This window comes from Emydura macquarii, unplaced genomic scaffold, assembly GCF_026122565.2.
Source record: "Emydura macquarii macquarii isolate MOO-44397 ecotype Brisbane River unplaced genomic scaffold, CSIRO-AGI_Emac_v2 contig_1363, whole genome shotgun sequence".
NCBI classification, from domain to species: Eukaryota; Metazoa; Chordata; order Testudines; family Chelidae; genus Emydura; species Emydura macquarii.
This window is the reverse complement of record NW_027131500.1, coordinates 16,751,954-16,772,626: the sequence shown is the minus strand read 5'-3', so window position 1 is coordinate 16,772,626 and position 20,673 is coordinate 16,751,954. Positions and strand designations below refer to the sequence as shown.

Here is a 20,673-nt window from a genome sequence, read left to right as displayed (position 1 = left end):
ATAACCAGCAAAATTCTTGCCAGAATTCTGCTGAATCGCCTTGTGCAAAACATTGAACAAGGGCTCCTGCCTGAGAGTCAGTGTGGCTTTAGGAAAAGACATGGGACCGTAGACACAGTGTTTGCAGCTCATCAACTTCAGGAGAAATGCCAGGAACAAAACTCCAACTTGTACATGACTTTCATCGACCTGACAAAGCATTTGATATAGTCAGTCGGAAGGGCCTTTGGAAGGTCATGGCAAAATGTGGTTGCCCAGAGAAATTCACGGCAGTGGTTCGGCAATTCCATCATGGCATGCCTGCTCATATTCTGGACGACAGTGAGTCATCTGAACCATTCCCAGTCACCAAGGGAGTCAAACAGGGCTCTGTGTTGGCCCAAACCCTCTTCAGTATGATGTTCTCTGCCATGCTTTTCGTGACTGTGACACTTGGATTGGCATCAGATACCAGACTGATGGCAAGTTATTCAATTTGAGGAGACAAAAGTTGAAGACGATGGTACAGGAAATGACTCTTTGTAATCATCTGTTTGCTGATGACTGTTCCCTGAATGTCAAATCTGAGTCTGACATGCAACAGAGTATGGATTATTTCTCTTTATCTTGTGACAATTTTGGTCTCACAATCAAAATCAAGAGGACACAAGTGATGTACCAGCCTGCACCATAAAGCCATATATATCACCTACTATCACAGTAATGGTCAGACCCTCCAGGCAGTGGACAAGTTCACCTACATCGGCAAGACACTGTCACGTGCAATTCACATCGATGATTAAATCAATGTCAGAATTGCCAAAGCAAGTGCGGCCTTTGCAGAATACATGGAAATGTGTGGGAGCATAGAGGCATCAGTCAACAAACAAAACTGAAAGTCTACAAAAGTCATAACGTTGCCAAATCTGATGTATGCACGTGAAACCTGGATGGTGTACAGATGCCATTCTGTGAAGCTGAATTACTGTCACTTAAGCCATCTGAGGAAACTGATCAGGATAAGATGGCAAGACAAGATTCCACATACTGAGGTTCTCATTCCAAGCGTCCATACTCAGTTGATGAAATCTCAGATGAGATGGGCAGGCTATGTCACCAGAATATCAGCAAGCTAAAGGAAGGAAAGTGCCCTCAGGGAAGTCAGAAGAAACATTTCAAGGACTTCCTCAAGTTATCCTTGGGGCATTTCAACATTGACCCAGAGTTTTGGGAAGATCTGCTCATGATTGTTCTACCTGGCAAAGCCTCATCCATACTGGAGCTACAGTCTATGAGTGGAGGAGAACTGCTGAGGCAGAGCAGAAGCACCAGCAGCATAAATCTCGCAACAGCAGCACGTCCATAGCAGCATCTCTTGTTCATTGTGCCACAAACAGTTCAAACTCAAATTAGGCTGATTGGCCACTCACCAAACCAACCAGTGATGTCATGGTCATCTTCGAACCCAAAGGACAAACAACAGCAACATATATTTTTAAATATTAGAAATATCAGGTCTTAACATTCCTGTTTTTGTTTGTTAATGGGTTAGTGACATCACAAGAGACAGAAACCTAAGTTGCAACAGTCTTAACTCACAATTATCAATTTTCAATTCTCAGTTGGAAAGGAATGTTAAGTCAGATTAGTTAAACCTTTTCTGCTTTTGTTTGTCATTATTATAAACCTGTTTAACTGAAACTCCTAATAGGCAGAGAAAATTTCTTTGTGAAAGAGCTTAACACCCTCTTTCCCTTAAAAGAGTGCTAAGAAAGGCAGAATCATGAGCTGCAGCTATTTGAGGGCCTTATTTTTATCTTGTCCACAGAAAGTCAGCAATTGTAATTCCTCATGTTTCTAAGAGGAAGGAAAAACACGATGAGGGGAAAAAACTTTGTTTTAGAGAAATACTGAGGCTATGTTCATAAATGGGAAGATCAGTAAAGGACACAAAAAATCATCCTTTTCCACTTGTATTTTTTAAAACTATTTTAGGCCTAGGCATTAACACTGATGCTTAATATCAATATTGTTGTTTCACTGCTGTTGATTCCACCAGAAACATCCAGCTACATTGGGGGTTTGGACAAAGCTGATCAGAGTATCATGCCTGTTCCTCCAATGAGACCCAAAGGGCAAATGAGTCACAGAGAAGTTAAAGGAACTGTGCACTTGCAAAGATTGTATATTATTCATTACTGTTGTGGCCAAGTTCTTTGTTGGGAAAAAACACATTTTGAATTAGAAAGTAAAAAAGAGAGATTTCAATGTGTAGTTGACATATAGCTTGTGACTTAGTTTGAGCTGTATTATGCAATTAAAAAACAGGCCTTCCTGAGAGGTGGTGCAGAGCTGCTTCATCCCAGGGAGAGCTCCAGGAAGCATTGTGTCTTGGGGAGACACAATGACTCCCCAAACTACTTAGCATGCTGAGGAAGCTCACCCCCTGCACCCTTTCAGGAGGATCCAATGTACACACCCCTCTGATAGGCCAGCTCTGTCAACTGCTTCTAAGGGGGCTCTGCCTCCTCCCTATCTTTTCTGGAGCGGTTTGTACTGAAAGGAGTGCTAGCAAGAGCTGCAATGGTGACTGGCCTCCGCATAAGGGAGTAGTTGCAAGGAGATAGAGGATGCTGGCACATTAATGCTAGGGCCTGCGACAATCTGGTAGTTGCGTGTCTGAATCACAATTAACTACTTCTTACACTAATTTTTAGCATTTAATTTAAAGGCAATGAGGAAGAAGGATGGTCTTGTGGTTGAAAATACTCAACTGGTGATCAGGAGCTGTGATCTGTTCCTTGCTCTGCTATAGCCTTTCTGTGTGGCTATGAACAATTAATTTAAAATAAAAACAACGAGAGGCCTGTAGCACCTTAAAGACTAACAAATTCCTGCGGGCATAAGCATAAGATGCATCTGACGAAGTGGGTTGCAGCCCATGACAGCTTATGCCCACAGGAATTTGTTAGTCTTTAAGGTGCTCAGGATTCTCGTTGTTTTTGCTGTATATAGACTAACACGGCTATCCCTCTGAAATTTAATTTGACACCCCTGAGAGTGGGACTGAAGCTTAATGTGTGTAAAGTACTTAGAGAGCTTCTCCTGGAGAGTGATATAGAAAATAGAAATATTAATTTCTAACATCATTCTGCGGTTGCCTCTCTTACTGACATGTTTTCCAGTCTCAGTGGACTCTGCTGGCAGAGAGAGTTGGCCCTATTCTGACAGTTACAAGGCCAATCTGCCACATGCAGCATGACAAGAGCCAGGTACGCTCTGATCTGCATGCTCAGAATGTCTGATGTAGAAAATCCTGACAAATGATGAAAGAGAAAGTGGGGTGTTATCAGCCTATTATTTCAGCAAGTTGTAGAGATTTTTGAGTGTTTACAGGCTATAAAAAGGACATTTTATCATCTGACCCTTGTTGCAGAGAGAGAGAGAAATAAAACAGGTTGTCCTGAAGAAGGTTTTATGGACAGGACTTAATACAGGGGACGAATAAAACATAAGACTCAATTTATGTATAAATCAAGCCCCTGCTTTTTTTTCCTGACTACCCTAGTATTGATTAGAGAACAACATACATAATTATGGAACTTGCTAAATAAAATATCAATAATTAAGCATTGTTGGACTTCATTCTGACATCACTGGTGCCAGTGTAAATTTGCAGTAACTGCACTGACATTGATGAAATTACACTAGCATAAGAGTGGAATCAGTTTCTCTATACCCTTTGACAAGAGAATTAAAATCTGACAACAGTGTTAAACCATTTTAAGTGTAGTGCTGGCTGCTGTAGAGAAATCTCCTTCAAGGAAGGCATAACAGTCAACCCTTTCAGCATGAGTGGCTGAGATTATAGTGGTCATAGCAAGACTTGCCCACTTACTGAAGCACTAGTAGCTGCTTCTGGCCTATTTTTATCCTTAAATGGGAAGGGGGAGAAAACAAGCCAGTCTTCCTCTCTAAAACCCCCTTTTCCCTGGACACTTGAACATTACAATGAGGCACTTCTTGCAGCAACAACTCCTCTCTGTTGCCAATCACCTTAGTTGTCCATCAGTGCCCAGAAGTGCCTCTTTAGTCCCTGTGATGGAGTGTATGTACCCCACTCTGACTTGGCTGGGGTTAATGCACGCTCTGGGCTAAAGAGGCCACACCCATCTATCGTTGTTGGGCATGCCTAACCTGGAGACAGACTATAAAAGCCCATCTCAGTTTGGGCTGGTGCGGGAGGAGAGCAGATGAGAGCTGCAGGCTCCTGCCAGCAAATTGCCAGAGCTACAGACTGTGGAAACCAAGCCAGGGGGATCAATGATGGAAACCCCACTGACCCCCAAAGAGTAGGGTGAGACGGAAGACCAACATCCCCAGGAGAGCTGTCAGAGCAAGAATGCAGGGGCAGAAGCAGTCCAGGGAATGCAACTGGCAAAGTAGAAAACCAAGTTGAATTGCAGACTACAAGTTTCACAGTACCCTGGGTCGGGACCCCCTTTCCTGCCCCATATCTACTGCAGAGTGTGGGGCGCAGCCTCAAGATCTTGGGCCACCAGGCCACACCACCTGAGAGCAAGGGCAGCCATCAGGGCTCCGGCTACGGGGCCACACTGCCTGGCCTTATAGATGCAGATAACAGTATCTAGTTGAGCCCCATAAATTGTAACTCCTTATTGTCACACGTCACACCCTGTGCTGGGGTGCGTCTACCATGCCACAGTCCCCAATAAACCTATGAACAGCTGAGAGGTGGTTGAAGATTTCAGTACCTGCTCTTCAGGCTGGCTCTGGCCCACTCATGGCCCTATGAGTGGGGCATCTGAGGTGGGAAGGTAAAACATGAGGGAGGAGAAAAGAGGGTATGGCTTAAAGAGCAGGGGGAGAAAAAATGGGAAAAGAACTAGCAGAAGATAAAGCAGGCGGTGGGGTGGGGAAGGAGAGAGCAGACAGAAGTCTAGAAAGCCAAGAGAAGGGCAATGACATGAGGGGCATGAAAGAGGCATCAGTCACACGAAATGAGCCACTGAGGTCAACTCTGACAGGGATCAGTGTCCAATTGTTACTGTTACAGAGGCGAGCAAGACTTACAGTGAGACTTAGAGTGGGGAAATTAATAAAGAGCAACTAGAATTATTATTATGGAGTAGAAATACAGTACAGGGAATGGAAACTGTAAAGGGAACATGGAGAAACTTTCCCTTCTGGCTGGCTTTTACTGTAATATGGGATACCCTATTTTTTCATTCTGAAAAGTTGGAGGCTCAGGAGAGAGAGGAGCTGAGAGAGAGAAGATGTTTTTCTTTCCAGCTGCAGCTGCTAACACCCTCCTTCAACCATGATGGATTATTGAAGCCTGCTCTATATGCAAAATTATATCATCTTAACTACAGTGTGATTTCTAAACCATGCTAGTTAAATCAATGCATCTTTGAGTATAGACACTCTTACCTCAGTTTAACCCTAACTTTACAGGAGCAAGCTGAAACCAGTTTTAAACCAATGTAAGTGCGTCCATCTTGAGGTTTGCATCAAAGTAACAGAACCAATTTAATTAAACCAGATTTATATCACTTCTAAAAGTTAAGTTTGTGTGTAGGAAATCCCCAAGTTTGTGTCTTTGAGAGTCTGGTGGATGTACCACTCCCAAGTTTTCAGGTTGCAAGGTAAAGGTCCCTAAAGTAATGTAGAGGAAGCAATACAGCAAACTGAGCTCCAGGAACTACAGGGGGACGGCAGAGCTAGATCATCCCTGAAAGGCCCCGCAGCATTCTCTGAAAGGCCAAAGAGCTAAGGGTTCAAGGACAGAGGGGGAAGGGCTGTAAGGCTGATCATTTTGGGGTGTGTACAGAGGGGAAAGGACCAGACATGGTAAGAGGCCTATTTGGGCCAAGTCGTTACATCATCAATCTGAAATATTTAAGTTACAAAATCTACCTACTATGTAGTCATTTGCTCTTTCCAACTAGGAAAATATTATGTCTTGTGGGATATCATGAGGAGGATTCCCTTGCAAAATCACATAGTTGATCACTAACACCATAAAGTAAATATCTTTGAAATATTGTCAGCCACATCTGTGCTAGTTTAACTACTGGTTCATATTGCAATCCTTTATGGAATATATTCATTTCAAGAGAGTAAAGCGTGTGTCACCACATCCATAATGAAGATTGAACTTGTGGGATTTTCTGTGTGTGCTGCAGCTCAGTTCCTTTTAAGCTTTTAACAAAACACCCTCCTTCTTTTCCACCATTGCTTGATCTTAAGTTTCCAAAAGTCTGGATGCCTACAGATGAGCTTACACTTATAATATTGGTTTTGGTGGAATGAGAGCAGGGCCAGACTGTGATCTCATTTATATGGGTAAAACTTCAGAAGGAAGCCACTTAGCTCAATAAAGTTACTCTGACTTTACATCAGTGTAAACCAGATCAGGAGCTTAACTTTTAGAAGTGACATAAATCCAAGGAGCATAAAAGAAATTTTGCCGTCTTTTCCAGAACAAAAATTTTCACTATGGAAATTTATGGCAAACTAAAAATTTTACATATTGTTTACATTTTTAAATATTCTAAGAAATAATTCACAGTAATGTTGAGCCATGGATTCAAAGAATCCAATAGAAGACTACAGTAATTGGTGATCAAGTCAGTCAGATTAGGTATGTCCATGCAGTGCTAAGGTATATGGAGCTTTCTGCCACCTTTGTGAGTATTCACATATTAAAAACAGACATTTACATGAATACATACAGGGCAAAGATGTACCATTTCTACTGGCAAATGCTGTTTTTTTTTATGGAAATGAGGGGGGATGTGAATTTGTCAACAAATTCACTGTTTTTGCCAAATCCCCCACATGAAAAGGAAAATAAAAAGGTGTGGTGCTTTATGTAATGAAAAGAATGAAATCCACCACTCAGCAAAATCATGGATATATGAGAAGTGGAAATTTTCTATTTTACGCAAATCACATTTCCACAAGGAAAAAAATGACTTGTTACTATAAAAGAAAAAAATTGAAGGCAAGAATGAAACAAAAGTGTTCTGATTTTCTTTTTGCCATGGTTAAGAGTATTTCTAACTTTATTAGTGCCATACCCAGTGTGCTGAGCTAGTGCACCTCCTACAGTTTTTGAAACACTCCTTGAGGATATCTAGCATGTTTTCTGAGTGCCTCATTCTATACTTATGCAGAAAGAACCTCATTGGCCACCAAATAGAGGCAAATGTTAACACTTTCACTTCCTCTGAAAGTATCAGTTTCTCCCTTTCCATCACTTCCATGCAAACTGAACAATGACTGCACATAGCTGGCTGTGCCAGCCCTAGAAAAATCTAACCATATTTTATAATGGGTATCAAATATGGCACCCTTCACCCTAAATCACCTTACCCCTACTTGGTGTTGAAACTAGTAATCTGATATCAACAGGTTCAATGCCCATTGTAGTAAAGAACGTTTAGGTTCATTAGGAGTCAATGTTACTCTCTATCAAGGAATATTGGACTCTGTACCAGTCACATAGGCAAGAGAACAAAGGCTAAGAGGGCTGTGGGGAATGGAATTTGACACATCAAACACAAGAAGATATTTAGGGTGGACACAGCCTCTGCAAATCACACAAACCAAGACTGACTTATAGATAAAGATGTTTGCAATGTTGCTGTGGTTGTGTTGGTCCTAGAATATTAGAGACAAGATGGGTGAGATATAGTTCATTGGACCAACTTCTATTGGTGAAAGAGACAAGCTATTGAGTTACACAACTCTTCTTCTTACAAATATAGAGACAGTTACCATAGCAATAGTATATATGAGTTCTCAAAACATACAAGTTACTAATACATTTAGAAATACTTCTCTCTTATATGGGTTGATTGTGCAAGTAGCTGAGCACTCTAGCCCTCATCAGAAAAGCACATGCTTAAAGTTAAGCACATGATTAGTGAAAACAAGGGTTTACTCACATGTTTAAAGTTAAGTGTGTTCTTAAGTGATTTTTGCATCTGGAAAGCAGGGCTCTGCCAGGGTTCAGGTCTTGGTGTGGCCCCTTAGCACTGTCCACATACCATCCACAGGTCCCATGCCTTCCACTTGATGAGCTATATTCTCTTCCTGTTGCTGCTACTGTAGGCGTTCTGCCAACAACAGGGTGTGTCTATGCAAAGCTCTTGGTTTTTTGGTTGCAGCAGGCAAGCTGTCTGCCATGCAGTTTTCCCTCTGCAATCAGCTGCCAGGCTGCTGTCTCTGGCCAGCTACTCCTAGTCACCTCTAGCTTTCCTCTCCCAAGTAGGTCAAGTCAAAATATTTTGTCAAAGCAGTTTTTGATGGGAAATTGTTTAGGGTTTTTTGGATGAAAAGTTTAAATTTTCCAAGGAAATTTGACAAAAATGGGGGGAAAGGGAAGTTGTTCTCTTTAAAGATTGCTGTGGAATTTTTTTTTCACAACTTGCTCTACTCCCAACCTAGATCTCCCTCTGACTCTTGAGGGTTACTACTTTTTCCTGTACTCTACATTAGTTTACCCGCTACTGGTTAAATGTTGGGCTAGGCAATACAGAACCCTCATTTGGCTATATCCTTTCCCCTCCATTATTTAGGTTTCAGGGAAGATACTGACTAATGAGGTAGTGGGTTTATTATGATATTCATGTATAATCTATTCCTGATATTTCAGTATATATGTATAATCTATTTCCCTTCATGGGCTGGAACCAAGACATCTGATCTGATCACCCTTTAAACTTTGGGAAACTTCAGATCTGGATCCAAATTTGAATCAGAAATCTGCAACTCAGGCACTTTTCTCCAGCTGAAATGCAGCCTTTCTGTTGTAATTTCTTCTACTTTCTGCTTGGATCAGTCATGAGTTTCGGCCTGCTTTTTATGATTCGTAGATTTCAGATTCTCTTACAAATAAAAATTTACCCTTTCAGAAAGAATTTCTGATATTTTGGTCATCTTTAGTGCAATTTAGGAAAAGTCAGCAAGAGAGACAAAAAAAGTTTGTAACAACAATAGATAGTGGACTATGCTTACTCTGAATGGAATTTGCATCATGCTATTAGAAAACTACATAAAAGTCACATATATATTACCCTGAATAATACTAATATATCAATATTGTCAAGGATGAAAATTGATCATTCTTGTTTACATTTATTATATTTTTGCTGGAAAAGTGGAACTGGAAGACACTAGTGAACATGTCTGACCCTTTTCTAACCAACTGTCCTAAATATAAAATGGATACTGCAAAAGATATGAGAGAACATTTTGAGTTTGAAATCACTAGAGAGAATCAAGGTATTGTCCTTGCACTGATGAATTTCACTAGGCTTTTTTTTCACTTAGAAATGCCTGTAACAACCTTGTATTGATTATAAGACTAGAGAGTCAGAGGTATTGCAGAGGGTCAGCAGCAAAGCTATATGCAAAAGAGCCAATGGTAATAATTAAATCCTCTGAATATTTTATGCAGTTCCTGTAAAACTTGTTCATGCTTTATGGAACTGCAGCATACTAGAAAAACCTAATTTAATTTTCTAATAATGCACCCTTTTGTGAGACACTCCATTAGCTGATTGCACACATTTAATTATTGTGTTTAAACTCAGGTCACTCGGCGTTCCCATCCACCTTTTTCCGGTAAAAGTAAATATGGTAGGTCCTTTATAGCAAGCCACATATTAATCCCTCTAAAATCATTGTACACAAGGATTGCTTTCAAAGGTCTACGAATGCCTTATGAATGTTTTATGAATGCCTTAAAAGATGGACAAGCACTGTAAGCCTTCTTGAAAGATACTACTTTGGCTGTCCTTCTATGCTGGACTCTGACTGTTTTGTTAGCTCCCAGAATTTGGAAAATGTAATGAAACAGCCGCTTTATTTTATAACCTGTCACCACAATAAAGCAACCTCAACAGATTTCCACTATATTAACCCAAATAAGCAATTACAGATATAATAGATTTGTACCTATGATTTATAGGATAACATAAGAAACTGTAGTCACTCAGGGCTAGATAATTAAGTCTCTATGACCACACAAGGGAGCAAGGGTGACGAAGACACTTCCTGACTCAATTGTATGACTTACTTATATCATGGGCTGCAGCACAGGAGGGGGAAGTGGTCTCCAGAGAACCATTACTTCCCCCCACCAGATGTAGGAGGGTGGCAGAGGAGAGGAAAAAATGGGACGGAGACTCTTGGCTCCACCGCCCCTCAGCATGCCAGCTGGCAGAGCTGTTTCAGTGCAGAAGGTTCAGTGCAATTTAGTTCCTCCCTGGAGCAAGCAGGCAAACTTGGAGGCAGATTGTAATTCCGAGTCACAATCTGATTCATAGGCTGCTCCTAGGGCAACATAACTAGAAACTGCCCTTTTTCAGGGTAGATCTTAAGGTGACAACCTAGCCCTCATTCTAATAGGACTACTTTTATGATGCTGGGAGTCCCTGCAAGGTTATTCTTGGGGAGAACTCTACAAAACTTCTTACTCTTCCATCCTCCTCAGATCTCCTCAATCTCTTTCTCCTCCTCAGACTTTGCCTAAGATTATCATTACTAATAATAATTAATAATATTTATAAAGCAGATTTAGATCATGGTGAACCAATCAATGTGACTGACCCTACAAGCCAAGGTAAAATTTGGGACTGTCTGAAAAGCGGTAGGTAACCTGAAAAGTAGGATTTTCTCTTGACCGTAAGATTCATGAGTCCCAAAGAGTTTTCCCTACATTCTAAAGTTTATTTTGGTTCTATTTAAGTAAGAGTACTATACATTTATAATAACATATCAATTAAATAATTAACTATAAACCCTGTTACCGACTGTCACTACAGCTCCATTGCTGAAAAAAGATTTTCTGCAGCAATAGATACCCATGGAATCTCTTTGGTAATGATAGATGTAGTTGTCAAGTACATTCTGCTCCAAGGTTAAGCATGCCACTGTTTTGCCTGTCCCCGGTCTTCTCACAGATCAGAGTAATCTAAGCATCTTTGCAGCAGTCGGCTAGTCACCAGAGTAGGTTTTCTAGAATGAATAAATAGTTACCATGGATTCTGGTATCGATGAGTTATCTCATCTTCAGCAGCCTGACGGAATTCTCCAGTCTGTCAAAGAGAAAAAAAAGCACAGCATGTTGGCAGTGAATTGATATTATATTTGTCTTCCCCTCTCAAATCTGCGTGGGAGTGGGGAGAGAGTCCAGTAACAGATTTGAAAACCAGGAAAGATGCTATGGTTCTACATTTTGGAATGTGAGAGCAACCCAGGTGCAGCCATTCTGGCCCCCTTTAAATTTAGAGAGGAAGAATTTAGGAAGACAATAAAACTGAAATTGTAAGCCTATATTTCTGCAACATCTCGGGCAATTGAACAAGGTACTTAAGAGTTAAGCAATGTCTGTTACATCTAAGGATCCTGTATGGGAACTGTAAAATTGAAAAGATCAAATGTTCATGACAGGCTACGACTCAGAGAGCATGTGGGAAAAAGTGGGCTGGGCAGCAGATAACAGTATGTGCAAGTAAAGGGGAAATCCAAGATAAAAGGGAAACCTCTGACTATAGAAAGTAATTTTTTAAAACTTATATTGGCTCAGCAAGAGATTCTCACACACTACATGTATCTTTATGGTATATACAACATTATAGCCTATGGTGTGTATTTTTCAGCAAGACACGCACCTTGAATAGCCCCATCCTACTATTATCCCCACCCTACTCTTACCCTTATTTGCCCCTTCCCATCTCTCGCAAGTTGGAACTTAGATGCATCACACCTGCTCATAAATCTGAGGGTAGAAATTAAAATAGGAAAGCCAATCGAAGTGTTTCTCATTTGAATTCCTGTGATGCAGCTTAGCCGAGGGCAGAACTTGGAACACCGCAAACAATTCTAATGCAAATCTCTGAATCAAAACTTCAGTTATTTCTATGAAATTCAAGCATCATATGATGTCTTCATTGTTCTCTTTGGCTTTTCTGTTTCTAAGTCATATCCATCTTTGTCGACTGTTGCAGCTGTTATGCAGTGCAACTCTGAAAATGACAGTCATTGCTAAAGCTGCAATCAGTTTGCCACATACCGTAACTATTTCCTTGCCCTATTCTACTGTCCATGTTATTTTGTTTTGAGCAGCTCCTTTGTTTAACCCACTGAATTTAAGTAGTGATAGAACTATAGCCCCATGATTCAAAATTTACCTTGTTTTCATTTCAGCTAATACCTGAAGCCATGCTTTTACCTGCTCACCCTCTGCAGCTTGCCTCCTCTCTCACTGTTGCCTCCCCTGTCCTGTTCCCTCTCCCCAGTCTCACTTCTGTCTCTGTTTCTCACAGGAGTTGTAATGCGAAACCAGCACTTACCTTGTGGCCCCTCAGCTTCTGTAGAATTTAAGCTTATGTTTAAAAAAATAAAAGTTACATTTCTATTCCTTATGGCTGCAAAGAAAACATCTTCTAAATGTGAACCAATGTTGTGCTGTATTAATGAGTCTGCAGATGCAGAAATGACATCTTTAAGGGCAAACTGTATTTCCCTTACAGAAGGTACATCTACACTGCAATAAAAACCCGCTATGCCAAGTCTCAGAGCCCAGATCAATGAACTCAAGCTCATAGGGCTTGGGCTGTGGGCTAAAAACTGCAGTGTAGATGTTTGAGCCTGGGTTGGATCACAGGCTCTGAGAACCTCCCCCCTCATGGGGTTTCAGAGCCCAGGCTCCAGCCTGAGCCTAAATATCTACACTGCAATTTTTAGTCCCATAGCCTGAACCCTATGCGTCTGAGGCAACCCAGGCCAGCCATGGCCATGCTGCAAGTCTTTTATTGCAGTATGGATGTACCCAGAGGTTTGCAATCAGCAATATACGTGAGCCCATTAAGCATGAGAGGATTTGCACGGAAAACTATGCTCAAAGTTAGGTACATGCATTTATGTACCTTGCTGATATGGGGCCATATAGCCGAAGTATTCAGGCTATAAGTGAAGTGTGTGGGGATGAGAGGCAAAAACCATGACAGAAACCTGGTGTGGTGCCGGTTGCTGGGTCAGCATATCAGCTGTAGATTCCTGACTGCTGCCTCCCACCCCTGCCAACCCGCCTGCCACCCACTTATGCCGCTTGTTAAGACCACTGGATTCATGTAACTGCAGAGCCAGAACCCATCCTCCTTGCTAGACTGTTCAGGGGGAGCCACTAAATGCAAACACAGGGCATAAGGAAGCTTCCTAAGCCAGTACCCCATCCCAGGTTTTCCCTTAAAAATATGTTTGAGACAGCCGACACAGTCACTAGGCATGGGCTGTAGTCTTGGGGAAGCAGTCTGGGATTTATAAACAACAGCCATCCTGCAGACCCTGGCTTTATGGCCCATCACCAGGCTTCAGTGAACAAAAAGGGCTGGAACTCCTCACAGTGGCAAGGGGTCAGGCTTGCTCTTGCTGTCCTAGCTGGTGTTTCTCAAAGTAGCAGGAGAGCAGGGCAGATTGGGAAATGTAATTCCTGGTGACAGCCATAATTAGCCCTATTTTTGCAAGGCATGATAGGAGATAAGGTCAGTCTATAAACAGTACCCTTACTAAAATTTGGAGAAAGGGACCTGGAAAGAGCCAGCCTTTTCTGATGGTCTCTCCTGGAAGATGTGAACAGGTAAGTGTACAGACCTAGTGATAGCAGCAAATATTAATATTATGGTACCACCCAAATCCCCAGTTGGGATGGGGCCCCATTGTGGTGGGTACTGTGTAAACAGAAAAGACAATCCTTTTCCTGAAGGCTTTATAACCTAAGGCCTTAGATTGCTGGTATTTACTTCATTGAGGTTTGGGGTGTGCTTAGACCAGGTTAAAGCATGTATGTGTCTTAATTAGATAAGCAGCTTTTGGTACCAGTGACTCTTAAATATTTGGTACCTAGACACCAGAGTGACGGGCACACTAGTAATGTCTACAAAACGGTATTTTTAGCTCATGGCTGGGATCTTGCAAACGTTGATTGCCAGAGGTAAGCTTTTCTCCAGTGAGGGATCTCCACCAGTGAAACTGGCTCCCCTTGGAGCTCTGCCAGAACCAGGGTTTGGCAAGCTTCAGGGTCTGATGTAAAAGGGCTTGTATGAGTTCTTCTTTTTGTTCAGTTTTGGTTATTTTGTATTAACATTTGCTTTAGTAAGACATTGGTGATAGTAACACAAGGGGCAATTAGGTTACCATCACTCGGTGCTAATTTATCCAATTTGGTTTGTCTTTTTTTTTTTGGTATTTTATAGGTCTGCCTGCTATAACAACAGGCATTAATAGAAAACAAAATAAACCAGAATAAAAATAAATAAGACAGATGGCAAAGTACAGTTATTCTGAATAGTAATACAAACATAGGGAACATCTCTCACTTATATCAGGTAAACCAGGAGTAACTCCACTGAAGTCAACTGCATTTACACAAGTGTAAGTGAAAAGATAATCAGGCTCACTATCTGCAGATATCATCAATCATCTGCAGACTCACTAATGCATCAGACTGGAGTAGGGTTACCAGATGTCCCGATTTTAAAGGGACAGTCCTGATTTTTGGGGCTTTGTCTTATATAGGTGCCTATTACCCCCCATTCCCTGTCCCAATTTTTCACACATACTATCTGGTCACCTTAGACTGGAGAATGGTCAAGTTCTTTCTGTTGCTCTCTCTCCATTCCCACTGAGAGCCACTTTAAGAAGGGGGAACCCTGGTATGGAAGGAGAGAAAAGGATACCTCCCAGGGGGGATATTGGGAGAAATTGCAAATAGAGGGGGATGGGTGGGTGACACACAGGGATCTTGTGGGATGGAATGCAGGAATGCAAGAAGCTTCTGGTGTGTGCAATGAGCTCAGCAGACAGAGGCTAAAAAATATTGACCTCCCTAGTTTATGAGGTTTGTAAAGCAAAATGAACTAGAATACTTCATGACCAAGAAGATGAAGATTCAGGACTGAATTCTGCCCTCAGTTGCATTGGAGTAAATCCAGAATAATGAAACTACTGCACATTTACCCTGGTATATAACTGAGAGCAGAATTTGGCAGTAGAGTTGGCTCTAAAGAATCAGCAACAACTGAAATAGCAATGTGGTCATTTGGAAGTAGCATAGCTTTTGCCTCTAAAGTGAGTGCATTTGTCTGATGCAGGGATGGCAATAGGGATATGAGTTCAGAGACTCATATCTATAATGTCAACATGAAGGGCCCTTGTTCAAAACACGTGTTTTCATTTTTAGAAATGTTATGGTGCTAACACTAGCAGAACTGCTGTGAGTCAGATATTACCACTTTGTACAATAAGCCTGAAAATATGTTTATTTAAGAGAGCTTGATGTCTTATACTCCTGGTTAGTATATCTGATTTAACTACAATCTTCTATGACACAAGAGAGGGTAAATAATATGTAAATGAAATTAAAACTCATAGTCCGGGAGCTGTTTGATTCTAAGAAAGTTGCTTTAAAAGCTACATTTATAACTATGCAGCAAAGTCCAAAGCTTTTCTTTTTAATTTTAATTTGTATTGACAGCAACATCTGCAGATCAGAAATGTGGGAGCTGAAATTATCTGAAGACTGTCAGGCATATAAGAGAGACCTGGAATCTATGTGTGTTATTTAATCTATATGGGGAAAGCGGTTCAAAACCATTTTTAGTTCCAGAAGAAACTGACTTAAAAGTATCAAGAAAATATTAAACCTGTTAAAAGAAAAACATTTATGTATTGATTTCTATGCTTAAAACGTTAATCCTGCTAATGGCTATCTGAGAAAGGAAGAAACCTGTTACAATAGTTAGATTAAATTTAGCTGCCTATTTGTCATAGACAGGAAAAGAGGCAGTGAAGGAGGGCAGGGTGCAACTGTTGAGCCCAACTCTGGTTTCCACTAAAATCTACAGAGTTCACCCCAAATAAATCCTTCATGGCCAAAGAGCAGAGGGGAAATGCCAGGATGGGGTGTGATTCGTGCATTTTAGGTATCTGTTTCCGGCCCAGATGAGATAGGTCTCCTCGCCCTATTATTTTAGGTTGAACTGAGTAGTTGTACCTGATGCTGTACCCAGAAGGGATATAGCTACTCCTGCTCCTGTAGGGCAACTCTGCCAAGAAGGCTCCTACGCCCTTCAGGGTCCTAAATAAAGATATTCCTTAGTTACTACATACTGGAACCCAGTTCCATATCAGTTTATACATTGATGTGAGTGAGTTTAATTAACACACCCATATATATATATATATATATATATATATATATATATATATATAAACACACCCATCTATGCTTTCACAAAGCTTTTTCTCATACTAGATTTATTTGAGCAGGATATATTGTTTGCATAAAGAAGCATGAGACATTAATCAATGGCCGTATTCTTCCTAGGAATGTACACCCGCTCAGATTTTGCAGAGAAGCAATCAATGAAGTTTCAGACTTTGACCTAGAAAGGGTAGTATTGCAAGGATGCCCTTACGTCCAAATGTGACTTTAGAATCCTCAAATGCAGCTGCCTTTTAGTTCCCTGCATCAAAACTACAAAGGAACAACCCATGGAAACAAAAGTTTTAACAGTTTAGAGCCAAAGTCTATTGTTCTTCTCTAATAGTTCTCTAAATGCCTTGGGCTTTTTCTTTTCCATTGCTAGTAAACTCAAACAACAAGCAATTCCTATCCATCCACCAAGGAAAAAATCTGTTATGTTTTCAGCTATAGCTATTATACACTGTGCTACTGAGCATATTCTGTGGTACCGTGTGGAGGGGCCACTTTTTCTTCCTTGTCTTCATCTGGCTGGGAAAGGGCTGAACCAGGACAGCTGCCCCCTTCCTGCTTTTCTCCACAGGATGTTGGAAGAAGGATCAGGCCAGGTTCCTCCACCCTTTGTTTCTATTCCTTTTCACAGTAATGGGGAGAAGAAATTGCATCCGCTGGGGAAGTGGGAAAACACAGGGTCTCCAGTAGTGGGATAAGAATTCAGATACTCAGAACTGATAGTCTGGGGTTTTTAACTGTTAATTGACTTTCTTTTTTTAGGAGTGCAATGTGCGGTTATGTAATGTGCAACACTATGTGGCATATGTAAGCTATGTCTTAGCAATACAAAAAGTTCAGTCAGAGCAGGAACTGTATTTTATTGTGTTTGTACAGCACCTAGCATTATAGTGCCCCAAACTGACTGGGGCCTCAGGCGTAACTGGTCAGATCTATTCAGTAAAAACACAAAGTTTTGCCAACCGTATATACAAACTAAAGAATTTTGCAAAAATTAAACACTGAGGGCACTTTCCTGCAACCTTTACATATGTCAGGAGTCCCAATGTCTTCAGCTGGGACTATAGGAGTAAGCAAAGATTGCATATTCAGGGCCCAGAGTGGAGGGACACAAGTTCAAGAATGTTTTGAGCTTCTACTCTCTACTTCTGCTTCCCAGGAGGCTGAGCACCACAGAAGCATTAGGAAGTTTCTCAGAAGTAGTGAGCACATACTAGAACCGTGCAAACCTGTCAGGATTCTGCTCACAGAGGAGTTCATAAACTTATGCCTGCAGTTCTTTTTATAGTATTTGGAAGTGGACCATAACTTACAGGTTTACCTGAAGCCTCAAGTTCAAACTCAAACCCTTAAGTGAACCTTGCAACCCTTAAGGGAACCATCCATCCTAAAGCTAGCTCCTCCCAACTGTTCCAGTCACTTCCTACTTCCACACTTTTGCATGGTCAGCTTTCCAGTAACATGTTAAAACACAACCCACATCCATCAAGCCCAAGATTTTAAAAAATGGGTGCCTAAAACTAACATCAGTGGGAGGTGCTGTGCATTCAGCATCTTCTAGAATCAGGCCATTTCTTTAGGCATCTGCATGGACTTGGGAGCCGAACTTTAGGGATCCATTTTTTGTGAAAATATTTCCCCAGGTTTTCATGAGCATGGGTTGATATTTGCAAACACATGGGCTCCATTGACAAGTGGGTTTGACTTAAGATGTTAATATTTTGCACAGCTCTACTGCACATGTCTTCATTACACAACACTACATTCCCATTTTATTTTTTTCATGGAAGCTAAGATTTATGAATGCTTAGTATAATTTCAGGTACCACCATTTTAACTCATTTGTTGTAACAATGTTGATTGTACATGATCTTAAAAAATGGTGCCCCTTTAAATCAAATCAAGGTGTTCTATCTTGTTCTCCAATTAACCACTGCACTATAAACACACAGCATGAAATTACAAAGCAAGACACTCTTTAATGCCATCTAGATGGCATCTGATAAAATTCTGGAGAAATGATATATAAGAGTAGTTACCCTAATCTGCATGCCACTGAGCAGATTTCCTCTGTTGAGATAACTGAATTCTGTTACTCCCCAGCCAATTTGTCCTGGATAGGAATATTTGTGGGGTACTATAGAAGTCGTCCAGGGGGCAGTCCGCCACAAGTACTCAAGGTCACTGGTGGCCCCTGGTGCTGGAGTGGTTGCTCCGATGTAGCGAGTATATTCGGGGAGCTTTGTTCTGTAATCACGAATTGCATCTGGGCCTTAGGAAAAAACAGGATTAAAAAACTGGTTATATAAAGCTGAAGAGTTACATTTTTACTATTTCAGTATTTGCTGTTCCATCCTTTATTTTCTCAATTAGTTTAATGCAACAATTTTTAAAGAGCTGTTTCACTGCACAAAAGTATTTCATCCTCATTTCATCTATCTCAGCTATGTTAAGTGGTGTTACAAAGAGGACAGTGATCAATTGTTCTCCATGTACAGTGAAGGTAGGACAAAAAGAAATGGGAATAGTTAAGCTCTGGACTAGGCTTCCACAGGAGGTTGTGGAAGTTTTTAAGAACAGGTTGGACAAACACCTGTCAAAGATGGACCAGCCACAGCGCTGGGGTCTGGACTTGATGAACCTATAAAGGTCCCTTACAGCCCTATATTTCTATGATTCTATCTCAGTTACAACATGCTCTCAAGTGGGAAAAAGCTTTTGTATGGGCACAACTTTTTCATCCTCCTAAAGCTTTGGCTCTTGAAAAAGAGACCATAAGGGGAGCAAAGTTAGCCATCATTCTTTGATGGGAAGCAGGATTTTATTATCTTTGGCTTAGAGTTAGGGCCTGCCCAGCAAGATGATTCCTGGAGCCCTTCCAAAAACTGGCAGAGCTGCAGTTGGAAGTGTCATAGTTTGTGCTCCATAGTCCATCACTGGACATCTGTGGGAGTTGGCCGGGACTAACATAAATATTAGGAAAAGTTACTGTGGCAAAGCTTCTAGCTTGTTGAGCAGGGACTAGAGCAGTGTGCTATGAGTGAGGAGGTGAGAGTTTTAGTCTTGGTTTGGCCACTAAGTTTCTGCCTGACCTTGAGGTTCCCCATGTGTAAACTAGGAGAAATGATGTTTACACACCTGGTTGCAGTACTTCAAAATCTCTGGATGAAAATAACTATGTAAGTGGTTTTGTATTATTACATTTAGAAGAATATCCATTGCAACAAAGAGCTAGAAATTTACCTGATACAAAATTAAAGCTGACATTAATACTGATATTCTAAGCAATCCCAAACACGGAGGATTCCTTGATCCTGACAGAATTTAAAGGCTGGCTCTACCCTAATAGCAAATCTTTTCTTTTTTGCAGTGCAGATTTACTCTAAGTCACAACTAAAGTACATTGATGACAGCTTCCCAAAACTGGTTGTATTAATAGCTCCCTAACATCATTATATCGTGAAGGAAAAGAGTGTTGCCATTTCCATCATAAACCTCTATTATCAGGGACTTAAACTTTGACATAACAATTTTTTCAGACAAAACTCAAACAAACTCTAAGCCCAGGAGAAAATATTTGCCTTACTTGTTTGGGAAAAAAAAAGGTAGCAGATTGTTTGTAAGATGCAGTCATTGCAATGAAGTGTACAGGTCTTTCAGGCCTCAAAGGGAAGTTGTCTCAGCCATGACGCTCACCATCTCAATTTTTCCACAAGCAGGAACCAAGTGGGATCAGGCCATTGAAAAAGCAACAGGCCTTGTCTGCACTTGAAAGGGTTTGCCAGTAGATCTATACTGGAAAACCTTTTCTAGTGGAGATGGAGCTTACACCAGCAAAAGTTGTTTTGCTCATATATCTTATACCAGTTCCCGGAACAGAATAAGCTATACCAAAAAAAGGCCTTTTTTTCCAGAATAACTGCATCTACTCTAGGGCTCTTGTCAGCATAGCTATGTTGGTCAGAATGGGGCGAAAAATCACACCCCTAACTCACATGGCTATGTTGGATAAACTTGTGCGTTGTAGGCACACATGGAACTTTTCAAGAATAGCTATTGTACCTTTTCAAACCCTACCGTAATCTGAATTAACTTTCAAGTGCAGACAAGCCCTAACTACTACTTCCTGCATGTAAGGGATACATTTCCAAACTTCAGATCCTGGTCAGATCAGGTAGGCTCCTGGGACCCTTATATGCTGAAGAAACCACCATGTTGGAAGACAGTGGGAATACTCTAACTAGATAGGTGTTAACTGAGTCTTCTTTCCTTCAGGTTTAGGGATGATTATTGCTACTGTAATGGATGAGGGTAGTGAAGATTTAAAAGCTTCCATTGTTAATGGAAAGAAGTAAAGAGCGAAGTGCTATAAAAATGAAGGA

General features: G+C 41.0%; 2 protein-coding genes across 4 annotated transcripts in view; one reads left to right on the top strand and one right to left on the bottom strand.

Moving 5' to 3' along the window:
* Positions 1 to 15,716, top strand: part of FNIP2 (folliculin interacting protein 2) — a 121,114-nt gene extending 105,398 nt beyond the window's left edge. For all 3 annotated transcript variants that reach the window (XM_067551816.1, XM_067551815.1, XM_067551813.1), the window contains exon 18: positions 15,551 to 15,716. In XM_067551816.1, coding sequence (XP_067407917.1) covers positions 15,551 to 15,641 — 91 coding nt within the window. In that variant the 3' untranslated portion in view covers positions 15,642 to 15,716. The remainder of the gene's footprint in view (positions 1 to 15,550) is intronic.
* SPMIP2 (sperm microtubule inner protein 2) overlaps positions 1 to 20,673 on the bottom strand; it is a 64,437-nt gene that overhangs the window by 33,937 nt on the left and 9,827 nt on the right. The window contains exons 2-3 of the mRNA XM_067551820.1: positions 18,331 to 18,563; positions 11,053 to 11,111 (exon numbers count right to left, since the gene is read on the bottom strand). Of these exons, the coding sequence (XP_067407921.1) occupies positions 11,053 to 11,111; positions 18,331 to 18,563 (292 nt within the window). The remainder of the gene's footprint in view (positions 1 to 11,052; positions 11,112 to 18,330; positions 18,564 to 20,673) is intronic.